The sequence below is a fragment of the Papaver somniferum genome, unplaced genomic scaffold (genome assembly GCF_003573695.1).
Source record: "Papaver somniferum cultivar HN1 unplaced genomic scaffold, ASM357369v1 unplaced-scaffold_47, whole genome shotgun sequence".
Taxonomy (NCBI): Eukaryota; Viridiplantae; Streptophyta; class Magnoliopsida; order Ranunculales; family Papaveraceae; genus Papaver; species Papaver somniferum.
The window spans coordinates 690463-713152 of NW_020647304.1; the positions used below are offsets into that span (position 1 = coordinate 690463).

A 22690-nucleotide genomic window follows, 5' to 3' on the forward strand; every position below is an offset into this window, starting at 1 on the left:
TTTTGTCCTTTTCCTCTATCCCCCGATTGTGTTTTGTATCCCCCAATCACGCGTTCTTTATTTACTACCGATTATAGGATAATCAAAATTCAAAAGATAGAGGATTTTATTTTGGGAATACTTTATATTCGGAAGTTATATAAACTAAATTGACTCCCGATTGTGGATTAACTTCCGATTGTAAAATTATCTACCGATTATGAAGGGTAGTTTGGCCATTAATAAAAACGGGAGATAAGGGATAGCTACATTTTACGTTTGGGTGACCCTTTTTTGTCTTTTATGTCCCCTCTAATTCTTTTGGGGTTGCCCCTAAATATGCCAGGATCAATAAGTGAATGATGCATAGACTCAATATTAATGATGCATAGACTCAATATTACTGTTGGAGTTTTGTTCATGACACTTTTATATTTATATACATATATAGAATGTGTAGGTTTTATAAAAACTTATCTATGATGGTCTTATTTTTTCATTATACATTCTAATTAAAACAAATTCATCGGATTATTCGCATCCAATCCGTTCATCCGTGCATCCATTGGATGCAAATCCGTTGGATGTTGGATTGATGCGGATGCCAAATTTGAAATGCGGATTGAAATTGATTGAATGCGGATGAGGTAAAAACCGCCCCATGCTCACCCTTACCTGCCACCCTAAATCACAAGTCGGGTTTCGGGTTGTTTTAACAAACCCTAAAAAGCCCAAGCCCCAACTATAAAAACATAATTCCCCCCCTCCCCCAGTAAATCAGCTGCTCTACTTCTTCCTCTCCTCCAAAGCTAAAACCCTAACCAGTAAAATCCTACTCTGCCTCCATCTACTTATCCAACAAAAATCTGAACCCTGAATGATCCTATCACTAATTTGAACTTGGTGCTGCTAATTTTTCATTGAAGAGTATTAAACTTGTTTTTTTTTTCTTCCATTTCCAACAAGAATAGGGAGTATCAATGTCAAACATTCCAGAAGAAGTGTACTTGGAAATCCTCTACAGAGTACCAGTGGAAACAACATATGTGTGTAAGTGTGTATGCAAATCTTGGTTAGCCATAATTTCTGCTCCTGCTGTTGTCAAAATGCATCTTAATGTTACTATCCAGAAAAACAACCCTAACCTCATGATTAAATACCATGACCCAATTCACCAAACTACTCCTTTATTCTCTGTAAGTTATGATTCGTTATCGTCGTCGATGAATGAAATTGAAGATGTTGCCCTTAATATGGATTACCCATTGGAATCTTATGGTTTTCTGTTTAAAACATTGGGTATTTGTGATGGTCTGTTTTGCTTAGGTTTCGAAGTTAGTGTTACTGATGTTCTTTATCTTTGGAACCCAGCAACAAAAGAATACAAGGAATTACCTGATTCACCAAATGAATCTTCTGCTAATCAAGAGCTTGGGATTTGTGGGTTTTGTTATGATGATAAGATTCACGATTACAAAATTGTGAAACTGTTACAGTACACTAGAATTGTGGGAGATAGTTATCCGGTCGATAGGATCGATCAGAGTCAAGGAATGTCTTTGGTTGATGTTTATACCATGGGGTCAAATTCATGGAAAAGCATTGAATCCGTTGCTTATAGTTTTCCTATCTGTGGAGTTCCGGGGGTGCTTGTTAATGGAGCTCTTCATTGGTTAGGACATACCCAAGCGCTACAGCGTTCTCTGGTTATGGTCTCTTTTAATGTCAACGAAGAGAGATTTGAAGAATTGCAACTACCAAAACAACCCTTTGAGAAAAAGAATATATTTGTAACTTTGGGATTGCTGAAAGGGTGTCTTTGTGTCATCAATAGTGTTGATTGTGATCGCTTTCAAATATGGAGGATGCAGGACTATGGAGTTCGAGAATCGTGGAATTTATGTCATGTTATTACCAATGAAAGAATAGTGAATGATTCTTTATTAATCTTGGTTTGGTTCAAGAGTGGTGAGATTCTATTTCAGATTCCTGGTGACCTAGTTTTTTATGACACAAAGAATGGAACAGCTAGAGAGCCAAATATCCGTAGTTCATCATTGGTGTTGATGAAGCAGGAGACTTATTTTGAAAGCTTAGTTTCTTTGAACTCTGGTACTTTTGTGCAGCCATGGAGAATAGAGGAGGAAATAATTGAAGAATGAGGAAGAAGCCAATGTGGAGAAGGATGATTATGTCATTAGTCCTTTTTATCTGTAATTGAGGTACAGAGTTCCTACGTTGCTTTTCACGTTATCTGTTATTGTTTTCTTATAACTATTTTGATGTATGCCTTGTATTTAAGAATAAAAGTGGTGTTCTGCATCTTTCTACATACAAACTCAGTTAACTGTTCTGTCATTGTTTTTTCAATAGATTCATAGGATCATCGAATGTCTCTTGAGGTTATTTTTAGATACCAGAAATGATCTCTATGATTGAATATATGGTGCTCCAAGAAAATTTGGTTTACGTTTAGTCAGACTTTAGTCACAGAATGCAACCTGGATTTGGTTTTTTGCCCCCCTCTTGATAAAATTTCAGTCAGGTTCTAAATTACTTCCTTAGTACCCATGTATTTGCATTCACTTTGGTTGTTGTTTCAGGTAATCTAGGAATGGAAAACTCTGAGGTTAACATTTTTCCCATGCTGGGTTTTTTACTTTGAGGATCTTACTTTGTTGATGTATTCCGTGTTCATAAAGTGTGAAAACTAGCATTTTTAATCAGGATATAGTATCTGTCCACCATATCGACAAAAACATATCAGTCCACCATATCAGTGCTACTGGAAAATGGGCTTTGGATATTGGATATTGGATATTGGATAGTATCTGTCCACCATATCGACAAAAACATATCAGTCTCTAAGAATGCATGTCAACTTGTGTATATAAAAGGGCCATGATTTAGTATGCGGTAACGAATATGAATATATATCATGAAACTGGTTTCTTCATCATGCATGTTCACTCACTAGTTCTAGTATAAGCAGAAGCTGCAGAACCAACAAACCATATGTCTGTTGTTGAGATTAACCTCTAGGACAAAGAATAACTAAGCTATGTGTTTCTTATCAACTGTGTATGCTATAGAATGGCAACACCTGTCTAATCACAAAACAGATAGATAGGTTCATCTTGCCATGAAATAATTGTGATGTGCTATGGCCCATAGTCCCTGTAATAAGTTATTAAGTTGAGAAAACTGTGTACTTTTACTTGTGATTAATGGCTATCCAAATGACTGCAATTGTGAACCATATATGTCGACTGGGATCAAAACACTGCTGCATCATTGTTGAGATAGTTGTGTGATTAGCGTTTGCTCGAAACTCTGCTGCATCATTGTTGCGATAGTTGTGTGAGTAGCTTTTGCTCGTTCCTATCCTATTTATCCTGTAATAAGTTGAAAATTATTAGAAGAATCTTTGTTTTTAGTGATTATACTGGCAAATGTGATAGAACGTCGCCAGAAGCTTTTGAAAACAGTATTGCTCATCTTTGTTTTGGTCAGTCTCTTGGATGATATGCAGCTATGCAAGGAAAACTTCTTTTTTGTAATTTGCAGTGGCTAACATCACCGATTTGTAATAGGAAAGCATATTCAATCATCATGAGGTGAAGAATAGATAATTAAGAACTTGCAGCTTGCGAAATTTTTTCTATTAGTGCTTGTATAAAGTGCATCTTAGTAATGCTGATTATTCCAAAATAGATTCATTAGAGACAAAAACAATTACATGAGTGACAGCTTGCGAAAAATATTAAGTTAATTCTTGTATAAAGTACATCTTAGTACTACTGATTATAGCAAAATAGATTCATTAGTGCAAATGTTGATTTCATTTGTCATTGTCACGTATTTCGATTGGAGGACGTTTGTTTTAGTAGCAGCAGTATTGTTCCTACAAATGATTTGAGAATCTTGAAAATTGTTCACTTGCATGAATCATGGGGTTGGACATCCCCATGTGGATGTATGTTCTCTCTAATCTTTCAAATCTGGATTCTGGATCAGTTGGAATTGGAAAACTGCCAAAATATTAGACAATTCCCAGCAATCATTGGGCAGTTTTCACATCTAAGGTTTTTTGAGTTAACAGGAATGTCTTTGAAGAGTTTGGATTCCGGATTTCCTTTCGTAAATGAAATCAGTCTTACAGATATGTCATACCTAGAAGAGATGTGCTGTTTCTGTCCTTTCTTAAAAATCTGATGATCGTTGGCTACAAAAGCTTGACTGAGTTCTGTTCGTTGCCTTCCCTGCAGCAGTTGTATTTGTTATTTATCGGAGATTGATCACAGGTTAGTAAACTTTATCAGTCGCAGCCTTACCTCTCTCACCAAGCTTCTTTTAGAAAATTTAGAGGAACCTCTTTTGAATTCTAAACTTTTAAGGGTATAAATACGTAGTTTGAAGGTTGCACTATTGGCACCTTTCAGAGATTGGTCTTGATGAGTTCTAAAGTTTCTTCCAGATTTATGAAGATGGATTTTGATTTTGTCTGAAATTAACCACCTTCTGTGTGTCTTTAACCTATGATTTTAAATCCCTCTTTTCTTAAAGATCTGTATGTATATCTATCCTGTTCAACAAAATTAGCAACATGAAGATGTATATGATGCAGCCGGTTTGATCAATTTGTAGCAGCCTAGCAGGTAGTCTCTCTGTCTCTGACTTCAATATCTTCTTTACTTTGATTATGTGTAGATGAGATTTGAGGGGTGGTATGATTTGATTTCAGGTTTTAACTTTCTTATTTACTGTTGTTAGAATCACTGGGTATCAGTTTTGTGTTCCGTCTCTGAATTTTGGTCCTACTTCTGTGGCAGTCTGCAGGTTATCTTCTTCTGGTTGTAATTTTCTTTCTTTTTGATCAATTTTGTGGCTTTGGTTGTGTTGCAGGCTCGGAGCTCATTATTTTGCTACTAATGGAAAATCTGCAAGGAAAGGCTATGGTTTCGGCAGAAGACCCAGAGATACAAGAATGAGATGCTCGAGCTCAACATTATATCTGAGAACACCCCACAAAAAACTATAAAAGAAGACCTCTGAAGTTGAAACCCCAAAGCGCCCAAGCACCCCAATACTTCCAGCAACCGTCGCATTTCCTCAACCACTGCTGCAATCAAGCTGAAGATTTTTTTTTTTTTTTTTTTCTTTTTTTCTGTGCATTTCGTGACTTTTTCATGACTTCTTCTTTTAGGAAGAAATATAAATTTGTTGTTCCTCAAACCAGTGAATTTTTTTGCAATCAGCAGCAGCAGCATTGAGTCATTTGGGCAACAATTCTATATCCTTTACCAGTGATGTCTCAGGGATCCCCTGAACTGAGATCTACCTGATAGGTAGGGTCCAGGGTCCTAGATACAACGGCACAAAGCCCCTAACGAGGTGTAGGGCACTGCCATGGACCGAAATGTTTGTCGGGTTGTCTTAACGAACCTTAAAAAAGCTCAAGCCCTGACCCATGCTTTTGTTCTGCTCCTATTCTCCTTCCACTTGAAAACCCTAACCAGCAAAATCTGATTCTGCCTCCTCCATCTAGATATCAAAATTAAGAAGGTGAATCAAAAAAATCAGAGTGAGAAATGATAATGATCCTGATCAACAATTGGATTCAGGCTTAACTCTGAAGCTAATCCATTGTTGCGATTTTGCAATTGAAGAGTACTAATTTGCAGCAATGTCAAACATTCCAGAAGAAGTGTACCTGGAAATCTTATACAGAGTACCAGTGAAATCAACATTTTTATGTAAGTGTGTCTGCAAATCTTGGTTATCCTTAATTTCTACTCCTGATTTTGTCAAAATGCATCTCAATGTTTCTATCCAGAAAAATAACCCTAAACTCATGATTAAATACCAAGACCCGTTGGAAAATCGTTTGTTAGTGGAACGTCGCGGTGTTGCTTTATATTCTGTTAGTTATGATTCGTTATCATCATCGATTAATGAATTTGAATATGAAGCTGTTGAATTAGATTACCCATTGGGACATTTCGATTACTTTTTCAAAACAATGGGTATTTGTGATGGTTTGGTCTGCTTATGTTTTCAAGTTGGTCGTCGGGATGTTCTTTTTCTTTGGAACCCAGCAACAAGAGAATTCAAGGGAGTACTCGCAGCACCAAATGAAGCTTCGGATACTAAAGAGCTTGGAATTTGTGGTTTTTGTTATGATAAAAGGATTGACGATTACAAATTAGTGAAACTTTTACAGTGTAATAGAAGTTTAATGGTGGATGCAAGTTATGTGGTAGACAGGATTGATCAGAGTCAAGGAATGTCTTTAGTCGATGTTTATAATATGGGGTCAAATTCATGGAAAAGCATTGAATCTGTTCCGTACAGTTTTCCTATGTGTGGAATTCCGGGAGTGCTTGTTAATGGAGCTCTTCATTGGTTGGGGCATACAGAAGCTCTACAGCGTTCTCTGGTTATGGTTACTTTTAATATCATCGAAGAGAGATTTGAAGAATTGCAACTTCCAAAACAACCGTTTGACAAGAAGAAAATATTTGTAACTGTGGGAGTGTTAAAAGGGTGTCTTTGTGTCATTAATAGTATTGATCCCAATTGCTTTCAAATATGGAAGATGGAGGATTATGGAGTTCAAGAATCGTGGAATTTATGTCATGTTATTACCAATGAAGGAGTTGCGAATGACTCTTCATTAATGTTGGTTTGGTTCAAGAATGGTGAGCTTCTATTTCACATTCCCGGTGACCTAGTTTTTTATGACTCGAAGAATGGAACAGCTAGAGAACCAAATATTCTTAGTGCATCTTTGATTTTGATCGAACAAGAGATTTAATTTGAAAGCTTAGTTTCCTTAAAATCTGGCAGATATGTGGGGGAACCTCCACCAGAGGAGGAATAATTGAAACTTGAGGCAAATGGATTCTGCTATTTAGTCTCCTTATTATGTGCAAGTAAGGTACAGAGTTACTGTCTTTGAACCTTTTTTCATGTATACCGTGTATTAAGAGTAAAAATGGTGTTCTGAAAGATAATCTTTAGGTAATTTAATAGCTTAAGTTTGAAGTATACGCCTGGCTTTTGATATTATGAGCTGATCAATGAGGAAAGATAGAGGAATGTTGTGAATTTTAAATTCACAACCTTTTCTTTTTTGTTGCAAAGAGATTGGATCAATGAGAAGTTTAGTTGGACTTCAATCACAGAACATTTCATTGAATTACAACCTTGATTCAGTCAGGTTCTAAAATACTTAGTGACCTTGTATTTACATTCACTTTGGTTGTTGTTGTTTCAGATAATCTTGAAATGGAAAATGTACAGAAAGCTGCTCATGCTTTAAGTTAAGGCGCTGAAGCCAGGAGCTGCTGAACCTCTGTTATTGGGCTTGACCACAAGTTGCTCTCTTCGTATTTGGTTTTAAAGGCCTTGCAGAGGTTAGCATTTTACCATGCTAGTTTTTTTACTTTTGAGGATCTTACTTTGTTGATGTGTTCTGTGTTTGTAAAGTGTGAGAAATAGCATATTGAATCTGAATATAATCTCTCCACCATATCGATCACTCTCTCAGAGTGCATGTCAATTTGTGAATGTAGAGGTGCCATAATTCAGTATCTGCAGTAACAAATTTGAATTCTTTATCATGAAAATGGCTTCTTCTTCATGTTCGCTTACCAGTTCTACTGTAATTTGGATTTGGTGTTGCAAGAACATAAGGGTATATTCGAGTTTTTAACTGCGTAGAAATCCACAAACCATATGCCACTGTGAAGATCAACCGGGAGGACAAACAATGAAATAATCTGTGTGGTTCTTATTGACTGGGCATGCTATAGAAATGACCACCTGTCTAATTACAAAATTGATAGCCAGGTTATACAGTTGTTAATCTTTGCTTAAATTCATCAAGGGAACTGTTAATACCTGCCATGAAATAAATGCGATGGGCATACTGGTTTATAGTCTGCAGAATAGGTTATGAAGGTGACAAAACTGTGGATTTTTAGGTTGTTCTTTATATTTATTGGCTATCCAGATGGAAGCAATTGTTAACCATTTTTGATGAGTGGTGTTAGAAGCTTTGCGCTGCTTTAGGTGATTTTACTGAAAAACGTGATGGCAAGTCCCAACCGCTTAGAAAACAGTATTGCTCATCTTCAAAAGGATCCATGTCATTTGTTGGTCTGGATCACACACTCTCAATGGCGTTGTTTAGGTCACAGTCTCCTGATTTGATTAGACCTAGCTTCAAATTGCACTGTCGTAAGTGAATTCCTAATTTGTAATGTCTGATTACACTACTAGCTACATTTTGCTTGAAAAATTTATCTGTCTGCTAAAGAAATTAAAATTACTGTAGAAAAATGTCAGACTGGCATTGAAAAATCACCTATGAGTCATGATTCATACATGAATTAGCAAGAACTTCATTATTTGATCATTGAGTTTTGACAGATTTCACAGTAGAATATTACTTATTTGGTTACGATACATTAGCATCTCTAGTGCATGCTTCAATAAGTACTTCTATACGAGGCAATAGAAGGAATACTCTGTTCATGTTTAAAGAAATTTTCAGGATCAAACTTGCTTTTCACTTGAACCAACCTTTTATAATTCCCCTTAAAGTACCTTTTACCCCAAGTTCTACCTGACAGATAACTTGCAGTGCCATTCTTGCTTTGACCTAAATCAAGGTCTCTGTAATTGACATAAGCTTCTCTTGGACATTTTGAAACAAATGGAGCCATATATCTGTATAGATTCCTCATCCAGGTAAGATACTTTTTAGATGTTTCCACCCCTTCTTCTTTGTTCCATATCACCACATACATGATCATATACAGAGTTCCATTTCTATGAGGAAATGGAATTGCTGATTCTGAAATCTCATTCATTCTTCCACCATAAGGAGTGAATATTATGACAGGATTCTCTTTTGTTAAAACTCTTCTCCATAACCCCTCTAGTCCAATTTTGGAAATGGGGCGTCTTACGTAATCGGATTTTGCCTTGAAGGTGTTCGCTGCTTTGCTTCTGCTCAGTAAGTTATTAAGAGGACCGTCCACGGGAAAGTTTCCGAAATATAGCGTTGATCGAACCCAACTCGTCTCAGTACAATCTTTACTTGTCAAACCCAACTCAGGAAATCTCTCTTTCATCACAAGTAGGAGTTTGGTAGTAGTTCCTAGGTACATGGAGTTGAATGATGCTTGGATTGTTTTCTTTCCTTTCTGAGTAGTAGAAGTACCCAAAGTGAGGATTACTCTCATGAAGAGTTCATTAGGAAATTTTGGTGCAACTTCTTGCCACTTGTGAACAAGTCCAGTTGCACCTTCTTCTAAGGTTTTGGTGATGGTAAACATAGTCACAGTAGGTGGCACAGGAACCAACTTGATCTTCCATGAAAGAACTACTCCAAAGCTTCCTCCTCCACCTCCTCGAATAGCCCAAAACAAGTCCTCGCCCATGGTGTCTTTGTTGAGAATTTGTCCATGCGCATCGACTATTCTAACATCGATGACATTATCACCTGCAACGCCATATTTTCTTAATAAGGAACCATACCCACCTCCACTGAATTGTCCACCCACACCAACCGTCGTGCAAACAGCTGCAGGGAAACCAAGGGTTCGATTTTTCTCTGCAATCCTATAATAAAGTTCGCCTAACGTTGCACCTGATTGAACCCATGCGGTTCCATCTTTTGCATTTACGTTGATGGCTCGGAGGTTTATCATATCAACGATTACAAATGGAACATCAGAGACATAAGAGAGACCTTCGTAATCATGACCTCCGCTTCTAACCTTAAGTTGAACTCCATGTTTCTTCGAACAAATTACAGATGCTTGAACTTGGGACTCTTGCAAGGGTGTAATTATAAGAAAGGGTTTGAGATTGGTGGATGATGATAAAGGTCTTTGGTTATATATATTGGACTCCAAGATGGATGTGTAGTTTGGATTGCTTTTTGTGTAGGTCGGAGTGTAAGTATGAGAATTCAGCGAAAGACATTGGAGAAAATTTTCATGAATATCTGAGGTTGTTGATAAAGTTCCAAATGAGACTGAGAAAATGAATAATGAAACTACAAGTAGATATGAATTTGAAAAAATACCCATCATAATTTGGTTGTTTCTTGTATTGATGTGAAAAAAGGGTGCGGTCCTATGACTACTTATATGATAACTTTCCTGTAAAGTGAATTGCACATTTTGCTTCACCAGAAACATAGATATTTGTTTCTTTAAAGACAACCAATTAAATATGTCTAGCTTTTTTTTGAAGCATATATGTGTAGTTGATACTTCAGGTTTTCTTTATGCTACAAAGGTGATAATTATGATGAAAGTCATCCAGAAAACAGGAAACAAGTCTGAATTGAAAGGGGAGTTCAAGAGTGTACATGTTAAAAAAAAGTCCTTGAATGGTATTACTGGTTAGGTGGTGCTGGTTTGATATAACTTAAAAATAATACTAGCTCTTGAAACATATTAAAAAAAATTCGCTGACTTGAGATCTTGTTTTCCTTAGGTGGCCTAGTGTCTTCTAATATCAGCAGCAATATGGAAACTATTTGGAGTCTTTCAAATTGGGAAAATGCCCCAATACAGGATGCAGTGTTGGGAAACTGCCTCAACGTTAAATATAGTTGGGAAAATGTCCCAAAGTTATAAAACGCAGTTAAGTCCGCATGTGTGAGCTCACTCACGCGAAAAAAAGACAAATACCCCCTTCCAAACTCAGGATTCTGGGTGTAAAATTCAGGGATCAGTGTCTAAGGTTTAGGGGTTCAAGGTTTAGGGTCACGGGGTTTAGGTTTTTCCGTCATTCTTTGTCCTTTTTTTTACGTGTGTGAGCTCACACATGTGGACTTAACTGAGTTTTCTAACGTTGGGGCATTTTTCCAACTATTTTTAACGTTGGGGCAGTTTTCCAACATTGCACTCTATATTGGGGCATTTTTCCAAGTTTTCCTTTTTTGCTATATAAGTTGGAGTTGCCCTACTTATTAAACAATTGATTAATTGAAAAGAATTAGAAGGTTATTCATGTAAGGAAACGTGGGTTTCCTAGTTTAGATCAAAGAAGACATCTGAATTCTAAAAGGTTCCGGAAAGGCTCTGTTAGGGAAACATAGCTGGCTTAGGACAACTTCCATATATAAGATGGGTTTCCTAATTGACCATGGTTTCCTTGGGAACCAAGTTTGTGACTCCTATATAAGGAGGTCTAGGCTAAGTGTTTTTGTCATGGAATCCTCAATGTAAATCTCGTAGAGATGTGAGGGATTCATCCCACCTATTGAGGTGGTTATGTGAGAGACCTAATGGTGGAAGGAGTACATCATTATGGTGCTTATGGGATACTTATCGATGTTGGAAGATATGTCGTTATGGAGTATTCATATGGAGATGTTGGTAAGACATCTTGTTGAGGAGAAGATCATCTTGGTGGTGCTGGATTAGATTATTGGTGTTGAGCTAAAAGCGTCCATGGTAATTTATATCAGGGTGTGCAGAGAAGATCATCTTGTGGTGGTAGATAATGTGGTAAACATTATCTCGTATGGGTAAAGACACTACTTTGGATCTTATAGGGTGCTTTTGAGAGTTCTTGTGTTCGGTCACATTGTGGTGAGTCGATAGATTGATTTAGTCAATCAGTTGTGTAATTCTCTGTGGTGATTCTATAATGAATAAAGAGGTCGTAGCCGTTTGGTGGATGTAGACAATATCACACACATTGTGTGTATTGTTGAACCATGTTAAATCCGTGAGTACTTTACTTCTTGTTGCTTTGTTTATGGCTTGCATCTGTGTGGTTCTCTTTTTATTCTTCTTATCCTAGATCGTAGTGAGGTTCATGGAGCAATCCGAGAGATCAAGTGTTTCTTGGTAGCTAATATGTTTCCGCAAGATTAGCAAGTAGATGGCTTTGAACCACAACAATTGGTATCAGAGCGATCCAATTGTCCCAAAAATTGGTATCAGAGCTTTAGGCTGGATAGAAGGTTTGAAGAGAGAAGTTTTAGGTTTTCTGGATTGGCAGAAAATTTTGAAGACAAAGGATTTGGTTTCATCAAGTATGTGAGGATTTGATGTTACAGCTTCCGAAGATGCAGAGTTTGATGTTATCAAGTATGTGTAGGATTTGATTTCATAAGTTTTGAGAACAAAGCAAGTAAAGTGTACTTCTGAAGGAATGAGATTATATCAGGTAATCTGCATTCGGTATGGTCAAGATGTATGGACATTGGAGATTTGACATTGATTCTTATTGGAGCATAAACCCTATGCATGGCTTCAAGTAAGTTTATTTATTCTCTATACTTCGTACCATATTCTTGTGAACTGTTTGAAAGACCTGCATGGATTGATTTTCAATTAATCAATGTTTGCTTGGAAAGACACAAGAAGGAAAGAGTATCGTAGTTGGAATACAAATATTGTTTTGTATGTTTGTGGAAGTAAAGATGGAATATAAGCATGTCAAAGTCTCATTATTGTTCCATATCAAGGGAAACAATAATTTGGTTATCAATCGTCATCAGTTAGATTATGTTTCTGCTTGTCTTTAACCTGAAGTTGAAGAATGTGAAGATGAATTCATACTCGTTCTTTCTTAGTTGTTTGTTACAATAAGGATTTGGGAAATCTCTTAGTAGGTTTCGTTTTGGAAGTATTGATCGTTGGCCAGGATTTGATATGTTCCAGAAGTGAAGAGTTTGATTCTCAGTCTTAGTATTTGAAGCATGTGGCTACAAATAAGTTGAAGGACAATGATCGTTGGATGAAGATGTGATATTGGTTGTGGTGGAGCTATGGTTTCTTATTATTGTATAAGAAGCAGTTTGTCGACACAGTTTGTAGGGTTTGTTTGTCTGTGTTGAGTATGGCTTGTGTCGGGTAGAACAATGTTTTCTGGAGTTTCTCTCGTACTTTTTCCGATGGAGAAGCTAGATAGTTTGTGATCTTTTTGATTCTTTCCGATGACAATCAGTCGAAGACTTGTTTGTTTGTACACCATTTGAAGTCGATCGGAGATGGTTGAAGTGCAAGACCTTTGTGAGAAACAAGTTGGTCTATTTATGTTGCGGATACGTTCCTACTTTTGTGAAGACCCGTTGTGAGTAATTAAAAGGGTATCGCTTGGACACTTCAAGAGTTTAAAGAATAAAGATACAATACTACAATGTGTATGGTGGTATGGCTACGAGCTAGCGAATATTACTTAGGAGAAAACACGGTGCATGAATTTGAGAGGGCTACAATTTCGGCGTGTTTTTCTGTCAAACTTTATTATCTATTGGCTATTTGATTTTCTGATGATCAGTGTAAGACTTTCTGTTGGAGAGAGCTAAATTATAGCAATGGTAATATTTGGAGGTTTGCTCATTTGCTACAGTTATAGAAATTGATTTCAATAGTGACAGAGCCTGTAGAGATGAAGGTAGAAATTTCTATTGAGAAATTTGGTTCAACAACGTTATAGTTTCCGTCAAGTTATTTTCTCTACATACTTTGATAAAATAAACAAAACAGCGTCTTGAATTTCTTGGAGCTTGAGGAAGTTACCAAAGGTTTCAGATTATGGCTGGGGTGTGATTAGGTCTCTGTGTAAAGGATGGATTATCAGATTTCGAACGTTGGTGTACGTTTTGAAGCAAGATTGGGAAAGGATATGCACAATATAGAATGTGTGACATTATGCATTGTTATGAAGGTAGCAGTGAATTCTTCGACGATGGTCACAGTTATATCCGAGTCTGATTGTGTTGTAGTTTGACTGTCGCGAGGTCGAAACTACATGATTGCTATGAAATTGATAAAAGACTATCTTGACAATTATGTTAAAGCCCGTAAAAAGGAAATTATTGTCAAATCCTGTTGAGGTTGCTGAAGTGGTGTAGAAGGTGATTGGTGTGTCAGCTGTCGAAGTCTCTGTGAAGCTATACACGTGTTTAGTATGTATGCATTAGTTGAAGATATGATGAGTTTTTTGAAGGAGTAAAACTCAATTGGGAAATATGGTTGTATAATCATGATCCAATCAGAGATAGGATCGTAAACCAAGATTCATAAGAGATGAACTCGAGATTGGCACGCAGTGGCAATGATCCATGGATTGGTTGTATTTGGTGCGCAGTTAGAGTCATGCTCAATATGCTTTGGTACATACAAGATGGATAGTTTCTTGGAAGCTAGCATGAAGGTTGGTTTATGACAAACTAACGCAAGGTTTCTCGTTAACTCGCTTTGGAGGACATGCTCATGGAAAAGAGCAAGTATGTGATCAGTTGTTTAAGTAAGCAATTGACTCGGCTGGAGTTTAGAGACGAAAATGAAGACTATGGTTCTGCTAAGGTAATACTTAGGCAGACGCATGGAGTCTACTGTGGTAGTTTCATTTGCTTATCGTGTAGTTATGGATGTCAACCCTAACGGATGTGGTGCGTAACTTGGAGTTAGTGTCTTAGAAGAGCGGAACATTGACTCAGGTGGAGCAAGGAAAGCCAAGACGGAGCTTTGTTCGTAGTATGGAGCAAGTTCGGAGGTGGCGAAGGCTCAAGGGCGCATAATGACCGTAACTAAGTTCGATGGAAGCATATGGATAATAATGTTATATGGTCTGATTGAGTTGGCATGCAATACACCTAGAATGATGCCAATCAATGTGGAGTTGTGAACATAAAGGAGTAAGGTGTATTTTCTCAAGATGTTGCATAACAGATGATCATATGATGTTGATTTGTTGAGATGGTCAGTTTTTCACCGTTGTGGAGATTTGTACAATCACCAGTAGGTTGGATTGTTAAGTTTAAGTTGGTGATGTTCAAGTTTGGTTTGCTCTCTTCTGGTGGAGGTTCTACGGAATAATTTGGGTGAATTACATTTTCGGTTTGATTCCTATTGGGGATATGTAGGCAACCAGTGATGGTGCAATCGATGTTCAGAAGATGGAGGGACAACAAGTTGATCGTCTCATGCATGAATGCATGATCCGAGGCTGAGAATTGTAAGGAAATGTGGGTTTCCTAGTTTAGGTCAAAGAAGACGGCTAAATTCTAGAAGGTTCCGGAAAGGCTCCGTTAGGGAAACATAGCTGGATTAGGACAACTTCCATTTATAAGATGGGTTTCCTATTTGACCATGGTTTCCTTAGGAACCAAGTTTATGACTCCTATATAAGGAGGTCTAGGCTAAGTGTTTTTGTCATGGAATCCTCAATGTAAATCTCGTAGAGATGTGAGGGATTCATCCCACCTATTGAGGTGGTTATGTGAGAGACCTAATGGTGGAAGGAGTACATCATTATGGTGCTTATGGGATACTTATCGATGTTGGAAGATATGTCGTTATGGAGTATTCATATGGAGATGTTGGTAAGACATCTTGTTGAGGAGAAGATCATCTTGGTGGTGCTGGATTAGATTATTGGTGTTGAGCTAAAGGCGTCCATGGTAATTTATATCATGGTGTGCAGAGAAGATCATCTTGTGGTGGTAGATAATGTGGTAAACGTTATCTCGTATGGGTAAAGACACTACTTTGGATCTTATAGGGTGCTTGTGAGAGTTCTTGTGTTCGGTCACGTTGTGGTGAGTCGATAGATTGATTTAGTCAATCAGTTGTGTAATTCTCAGTGGTGATTCTATAATGAGTAAAGAGGTCGTAGCCGTTTGGTGGATGTAGACAATATTACACACATTGTGTGTATTGTTGAACCACGTTAAATCCGTGAGTACTTTACTTCTTATTGCTTTGTTTATGGCTTGCATATGTGTGGTTCTTTTTCGATTCTTTTTATCCTAGATCGTAGTGAGGTTCATGGAGTAATCCGAGAGATCAAGTGTTTTTTGGTAGCTAATATGTTTCCGCAAGATTAGCAAGTAGATGGCTCTGAACCACAACAATTGGTATCAGAGCGATCCAATTGTCCCAACAATTCAGTCAATTCATTGCTTGTTTTACAACCCAACGTGACAGTACTGACCAGTAACGTGTTAGAGACAGTATCCTTGCACCGGATACTTGTGCATTAGAGATGCATACCACGAAACGATTACAAAAACTGATATTTGTTCGAGTTCAAGAAACACAAGCTCACATGCCGAAACGTGCAGAGGAAAGACTAGATTGTAACGATCCACAACGATCTAGTCCCGCCAACTTTCGCCGCCACATCTTGAGATTATAGGTAGCCTTCGCTGCCTTTGGAGAATTAACATGATAAAAACACACTCAACGTTTCTCATTTGCAACCTTAGTTAGAGCATCAATAAATTCAGTCAAACACTTAAAAGATGATCCATCTTTTTGCACTTCCTGTTTAGCAACTTCCCCTACACTCTTCACCTTTTCTCTAGCTCTCATCCCTTTCTCTGAATTCATCAGTTCATCAACTCCTTTACAGATATTTCCTCTGCCAACAGCTACGATTTCTTCTCCTACCTTACATGCAGTGTTGCCCCTTGGAACCTCCACCCCTATTCCAAACCCATCCACCACAATTCTAGCATTGAGTGGTTGCTCAGCCATCATCGGCCATACTAAAAGTGGGACTCTAGATGATATACTTTCCAACACTGAATTCCATCCACAATGACTCAAAAACCCACCTATCCCCTTATGTGATAATATACGTCGCTGGTTCATCCATTCTCGTGCAACCAAATCTTTTCCTCTCACTTTCTCCTCCAACCCATCAGGTAAGATCCACATTTTTGATCTTACAACGAAAATGAATGGTTGGTTTGACATCTCTAATCCATGGATAATTTCATCAAGCTGCAAGTTTGAAACATCAGCTTGTGTACCAAAAGATACATACACCACAGACCCATCTTCATGTTCATCTAACCATCTGATAGTTTCATCCGGTTCATCTTCACCGTCCATATCATCATGATAGAGAAAAAGCGGGCCCACACACCAAGCCTTCGCCTCCTCTTGTTTGTAAAATGATTCGAGGTTTCCTACGTGCTCATTTTCTAGCTCAGCAAACCTGTTCACAATAACACCCCAGCTATTAGTTTCGGACTCGCCCAATTCATCAAAGAATCGGGTTATCGGGTTATCCGGATCAGAAAAATGAAATAAAGCCTCTGGTATGTCAACTCTGGTCAGGCTAAAAGGAAGAGTCAGACCAGGAAGTTGAACAGACTCTTGAGAACTCGAACTCATGTTATGATGGTCATTGGCAAGCATTATGAAGTACTTCGAAATCACCATAGATAACACACCCATGCCATGAAACACGACTCTAGGTACATTAAACTTGCGGCAAGTGTCAAGTGTAAATCCTAAGAAGAAGTCTGATATAACACAAAGGGCCGGGTAATGAACCAGAATCTTTCATATCTTGTAAAACTTGATCAAATGATTGTTGCAGTTCCGCGGTTGCCGCAAAAAAATGTGGGAGATAAGACATTGATGGTAGATTATTAGTGTTCTCACAAGGTGTTGGTAGTTCTTGAATAGGTGGAAAAGCGATTTGCTTGAGATGGATGTTAATGTATCTAGAGATGGATCTTTGGATTTGAAGAGCATTGGCTGGACTAGTAATGATAGTAACTGTTACGTTTAGGTTTGATAGATATTTAGAGAGGTCTAGTAATGGAAGTGTATGACCTTGAGACATGAACGGAAAGATTACCACATGATGAGAGTTTGGTTTTGCTGATAGAGAAGAAGTGGGAGAACACAATTTGGTGGTGGTGGTGGTTTGAGATTGCATTCTGGTTCTAGCTAGAGAGACAGTGACTATTCTCGCACATATATACTTGTGAGGTCCCTGAGGAAATGAGGTAGCATTTGATTTCTCAAGATGACCCTATCAATAATAGCCAATTAGTTTCCGGCACGTATGGACAGTCTGATTGCTTTGTGTGGTTGGGTCTTCAAAGCCAGAGAAGATAGAAATGCAGTAAATAACTAAATATGGGAAGCACAATATATGGGTTAAATGTTGTTTGGTAACTTTGGTTTCAAGATTTGCCGTACCCAGTCTTAAAAAGGGATATGGTCATAAATATATCACATCGAAAGGATGATATGTTGCATTATTGTCATAAATGTTGTTCTTGTATGGTCTGTTCGATGTACAGGAATAGGCTACTAGGCAAAGCTTCTTCTTGTATGGTCTGCATTATGGTCATAAATGATTGTTCCCAGTCGTCAAATATGGTCAACAATTGCAGGATAGCCTTTCATTAATTGCTCAAATGAGCAACCTAAAGGTCCACAGATTTGTCACCTTCGTAACCTATAACTTGGACCACAAAGCTTATATTATTGTTTGGTATGCGGGTTGTTCTCACAACCCATACAGTATCTGGGTTATACTCATACGTACCCTTATATCTAGGGGGGAACACAAAACTATTCGAGAGGTTATTTCTAGTCTAGCTTTAAAGGAGTTTGATTAAAAGTATTAGTATGTCTTCACAAGTCTAGTGTATTTACATTGAATTCATCGCTCAACAATACATATTGGTAAAATTTGGTAGTTCTAGAGAGCAAATACATATAAATTTGAGCATTAAGCCGTTTCTCCGACAATTATCTTAATTTTTTTTTAATTTTTTTGACCTAAAAAGAAAATGTAACAAGGCTAAAAAGCCCCCATATTTTGGGGATTACAATTTATCTACCGTCTACGATCACACTACAAGAAAATCTAGCTATTGCTACACTATATGTTGCCACACCTCCAATATAGGTGTTGCAAAAGCAAATTTCTAGTCACAGTACTTTTCAGGTGCAGCTAAAAGTTATAATTTACTGCTGCAAAATGAAACTTTTTCCACATAATTGTAGCAACAATATGAAAAGAGTGACAAAAAAGTATAATCTCTTGCTGCAGCAATAAAGATTGGGTGCAACAATAGACTTCTTGCTACACAGGTTATCGCGACACTAGTAGGGGTTTATACCATAATCATTGGGTGGTGCAATGTATTAAGTTTCTTGTAGTGTCACCTTGCAGTGAGAGATAAGTTCTCTGAAAACAAAAACAAATTTGGAAAAATTCCCATTCCCCCCAAACGTATAGTAACAGTTGGATTTCAGTGATTGTTTCTTCTTCGCTTCTAGGTCTCTTATGGGCCTTGACCTTGTTGTTTCTCTCGTTCCATAAAGTCCAACATATAGAAAAACTACCAATGGCCAAAGTTTTTTCCCCTGTTCTTGTCTGTTCTATTTCTCCACGCCCGTAGCTGTATTAATAAAGAACGATTTTTTGGGGACCATGGTTTTTTTGGGGGACCATGGTTTTATTTTGGATAAAGACATTAGAAGTAAATCTAGGTCACCCCTTATCTAGATATTTATATTAATACCTAAATTACCCTCCTGATTAATTTTGGGTGATGATTAGTTAGTGTTAATAATAGTTAGTGTAATGATTAGTGAGATGATTAAGTTAAAGATAATAAGTGAGATTAAAACATGAAAAACGATGGATTTTACCAACCACAACCGGAGGAAGGGTATTTGGGTACCCAGGTATGCTTCAAACTTAGATAATGTTGGTTGAATTGCTCCAAACTTTCAAAAAAAATGAAATTTTTTATGTAGATTAGGGCCAGTTCGGTTACCATATGCCAAGAACATGTAACCGAACACACCTGAAAGTGTAGTTCGGTTACGTTTTGGAAACATGCAGGTTACCGAACTCGCTCGTTAATGGAGGTTTTGGTCGTACAGTGTAATGTTCGGTTACCTAGGATAAAATGATAGGTAACCGAACTTTGAACTTAATAATTTATTTGGGTACATCTTGTGTGTTCGGTTAGTTCGCAAACTTCAACGCAACCAAGTTTCCAACCGAACTGCAGGTTAAAAGTAACCTAGTGTTAGAAATTCGGTTGGTTCGCAAACTTCAACATATTTTGCGAATCAACCGAACTGGGCTTATATATGCATATATGCAATTAGGCAAGCATTCGGTTACTACGAAATTTATTTCTTGGCGAATTAGGTAGAGTTCGGTTACGAAGTTTCAAAGGTAGAGTTCGGTTACAAAGAAAACTTAATATTTTTGCGAACGAACCGAACTTGTGGACTTCTCATTATTTTTGTAAACTAAAGTTCGGTGATATCCTTATTTTACAAAGGAACCGAACTTATGGACTTGTGTTGTTCTAATACAAGGAGTTCGGTTAAACGTATTTTTTTGCGAATCAACCGAACTCTGAGTTCGGTTAAGAAAAAATTAATTTGTGATAACCGAACTTTTCTCTGAAAAAAAAACTCTCCATTAAACCTGTCTGCAACTTCCATTTTCAACTCATTTTAATGATTCCTTCTCATTTATTCAACCAAAAACGAATGACAAGTAATGAGTTTGTGAGAATACCTTTGTCAATGTTTTAAATTAAGCTATATATATATAGTGGTGGTGGTGGTTGGTGGTGGTGGTAATCGGATGTGGTGGTGGTAATCAGTGGTTGGTGGTGGTGATAATCGGAGGTGGTGGTGGTGGTAATGGGTATGTGAGAATATCTTTGTTAATGTTTTAAATTAAGCTATATATATACATGCTCAACCCTCCTCATTCGCACCCTTAACTAGCTAGAGCATTAATAAATTTAGTTAAACACTTATAAGATGATCTTTCTGCATTCCCTGTTTAGCAACTCCCCCTAAACTCTTCGTCTAGCTCTGGCCACTTTTTCCTTTTCTGATGCGAAACATAAATTCATCTTTTCCTTTGTGATCCATCTCCATGTTCTTCAAGATTGTTTATATTTTTCATCTCAGTGCGGTACTTCAGATTCTACTTTTGTAACAAGTGATACTTTAATTATTTTTTCTTCAACAAGTTTACAACTTCCAACTATGGAACAGTCCGATTTTTTTAATTCTACTGTTATCCCTGGTCCAGTTTCCACGACAATGCATACTTGGTCAAAATACCGTATTTTAAAGCCAAAACTTGTAGGGTCGATCAGACTTCGTAGCTTATATACACGTTATGCATCCAGTTCCAAAAGCCTTAAGTTTTATCCTAGAGACTCTTCCTGAACCAACTGTCTTTGCAGCTAACGTAGCCCGGGGTTGGGTAAACCAGTTGTTAAGACCGGTAGATGGAAAGTTTTCTTTTTATACCTGAAGTGCCAGTATTGTTTTTAGTATAAACCAGTTGTTGCATCACCATATGTATAAACCAATTATACCACCGTTCACGTTGTTTTTAATTAGCTTGTATTTCCTTGTGATGGTTCTTCAAGGAAGTCTATAGACTCTATACTACTTCCTGTTAGTGGTTCTTCTGATTCTACTTCTGCAACAAGTGATACTTGTATTTTGCATTCTTCAACAAGTTTAAAATCTACAACCGATGAGTGATTGTTTGAGTTCTGCTGATCCAGATTCCACAATAATGCATACTAGGTCCATATCTGGCATTTCAAAGCCAAAGCTTCTTGACTCAGACTTTCTAGCTCATATACATACTAATCATCCAGTTCCAAAAGCTTTTAGTGCTATTTTAGAGACTTTGTCTCAACCAACTATCTTCCCAAGTAATATAGTTGGTGGTTGGCTAAACCAGTTATTAAGACCAGTAGATAATAAAGCTTTTCTTTTTCTTTCTAAAATGCCAGTGTTTTTTATTATAAACCAGTAAGTTCCGTCACCAAAAGTCTGAACCGGTTATATCACTATTCATCTCGTCTTTAATGAGCTCATATTTTCTTATACTGGTTCTTCAAGGAAGTCTATACTACTTCTTCTTGTCAGTGGTAATTCTGGTTCTATTTCAACAACAAGTTATGTTTCTCTTTTTCCTCCTTCATCAAGTTTACAATCTCCAACTGAGGTACGTTCTGATTCTTTGAATTCTACTTATCCAGTTCCCGCAACAATACATATTAGGTCCAAATATGGTATTTCAAAGCCAAAGATTATAGGGTCAGACTTTGTGGCTCATATACACACTAAGCATCCAGTTCTTGTTAAGGCATACAATACGTGTGTGTTGCCTAACACACATATATCTTGTTAAGGAAGTCTATTGTATTTTTAGGAAACTATTCTAGGTTTGGAAGTCTTTTGTATTTTAGAAAATTGTTCTAGTTTTAGAATTCATCCTATCTTGGAGTTCAAGGAAGAGTTAGTATATATATATGTATCTTGTAAAGATCAATTGTACACACAAGTTATATTAATAAAACGTCTTCTATTCAAGTTCGTGTTCTCCTCTTATAGTTGTGTTCTCTCCCAAACAATACGTGTTCTATCTTGGTATAGAGGTCTTGCTATTGCTACTGCTGAAATTATGTGGATTCAATCACTTCTATATGAACTTCATGTTTCTACTCAATCACCTCCAGTTCTATGGTGTGATAATCTTGGTGCCACATATCTTACTGTTAATCCTATATTTCATGCAAGGACGAAACACATTGAGATTGATTATCATTTTGTGCGTGATCAGGTTGCTTTGAAACTTATTGATGTTCGGTTTATATCTTCTAAGGATCAAATTGCGGACATTTTTACAAAAGCTTTGTCTAAAGATCGGTTTTCTCTATTAAGGTTCAAGCTAACGGTTCAAGATCACCCGTTACGCTTGCGGGAGGGTGTTAAGGCATACAATACATGTGTGTTTCCTAACACACATATATCTTGTTAAGCAAGTCTTTTGTATTTTTAGGAAACTATTCTAGGTTTGGAAGTCTTTTGTATTTTAGGAAATTGTTCTAGTTTTGGAATTCATC

The 22690-nt window shown here is 37.3% G+C and overlaps 3 protein-coding genes and 1 pseudogene across 8 annotated transcripts; 2 read left to right on the forward strand and 2 right to left on the reverse strand.

Annotated features, from left to right (window-relative positions):
• The first annotated feature begins 771 nt into the window (after window positions 1–771).
• LOC113342729 (F-box/kelch-repeat protein At3g23880-like) lies at window positions 772–5134 on the forward strand. 3 transcript variants are annotated; one of them, XM_026587171.1, is made up of 3 exons: window positions 772–2201; window positions 4082–4637; window positions 4885–5134. In XM_026587171.1, the coding sequence occupies exon 1, from the start codon at window positions 960–962 to the stop codon at window positions 2139–2141; it is 1182 nt and encodes a 393-aa protein (XP_026442956.1). In that variant the 5' UTR covers window positions 772–959; the 3' UTR covers window positions 2142–2201; window positions 4082–4637; window positions 4885–5134. The 3 variants fall into 3 exon arrangements, with proteins under 3 accessions (XP_026442956.1, XP_026442955.1, XP_026442957.1); XM_026587170.1 differs by having other exon boundaries at window positions 4082–5134; XM_026587172.1 differs by lacking the exon at window positions 4082–4637.
• A 341-nt stretch (window positions 5135–5475) lies between these two features.
• Window positions 5476–7629, forward strand: LOC113342743 (F-box/kelch-repeat protein At3g23880-like). 4 transcript variants are annotated; one of them, XR_003356818.1, is made up of 3 exons: window positions 5476–6680; window positions 6829–6919; window positions 7259–7629. XR_003356818.1 is itself a non-coding variant. In XM_026587187.1 (3 exons), exons 1-2 carry the CDS (start codon window positions 5666–5668, stop codon window positions 6864–6866), a joined length of 1053 nt encoding a protein of 350 aa, XP_026442972.1. In that variant the 5' UTR covers window positions 5476–5665; the 3' UTR covers window positions 6867–6914; window positions 7259–7629. The 4 variants fall into 4 exon arrangements, 1 of the variants encoding a protein (XP_026442972.1); XM_026587187.1 differs by having other exon boundaries at window positions 6829–6914; XR_003356816.1 differs by having other exon boundaries at window positions 5476–6919.
• Window positions 7630–8367: 738 nt separating this feature from the next.
• LOC113342786 (berberine bridge enzyme-like 15) lies at window positions 8368–10107 on the reverse strand. Its single transcript, XM_026587213.1, has one exon. It carries the CDS (start codon window positions 10086–10088, stop codon window positions 8475–8477), a length of 1614 nt encoding a protein of 537 aa, XP_026442998.1. The 5' UTR covers window positions 10089–10107; the 3' UTR covers window positions 8368–8474.
• A 5773-nt stretch (window positions 10108–15880) lies between these two features.
• LOC113342760 lies at window positions 15881–17703 on the reverse strand (annotated as a pseudogene).
• Window positions 17704–22690: the final 4987 nt, after the last annotated feature.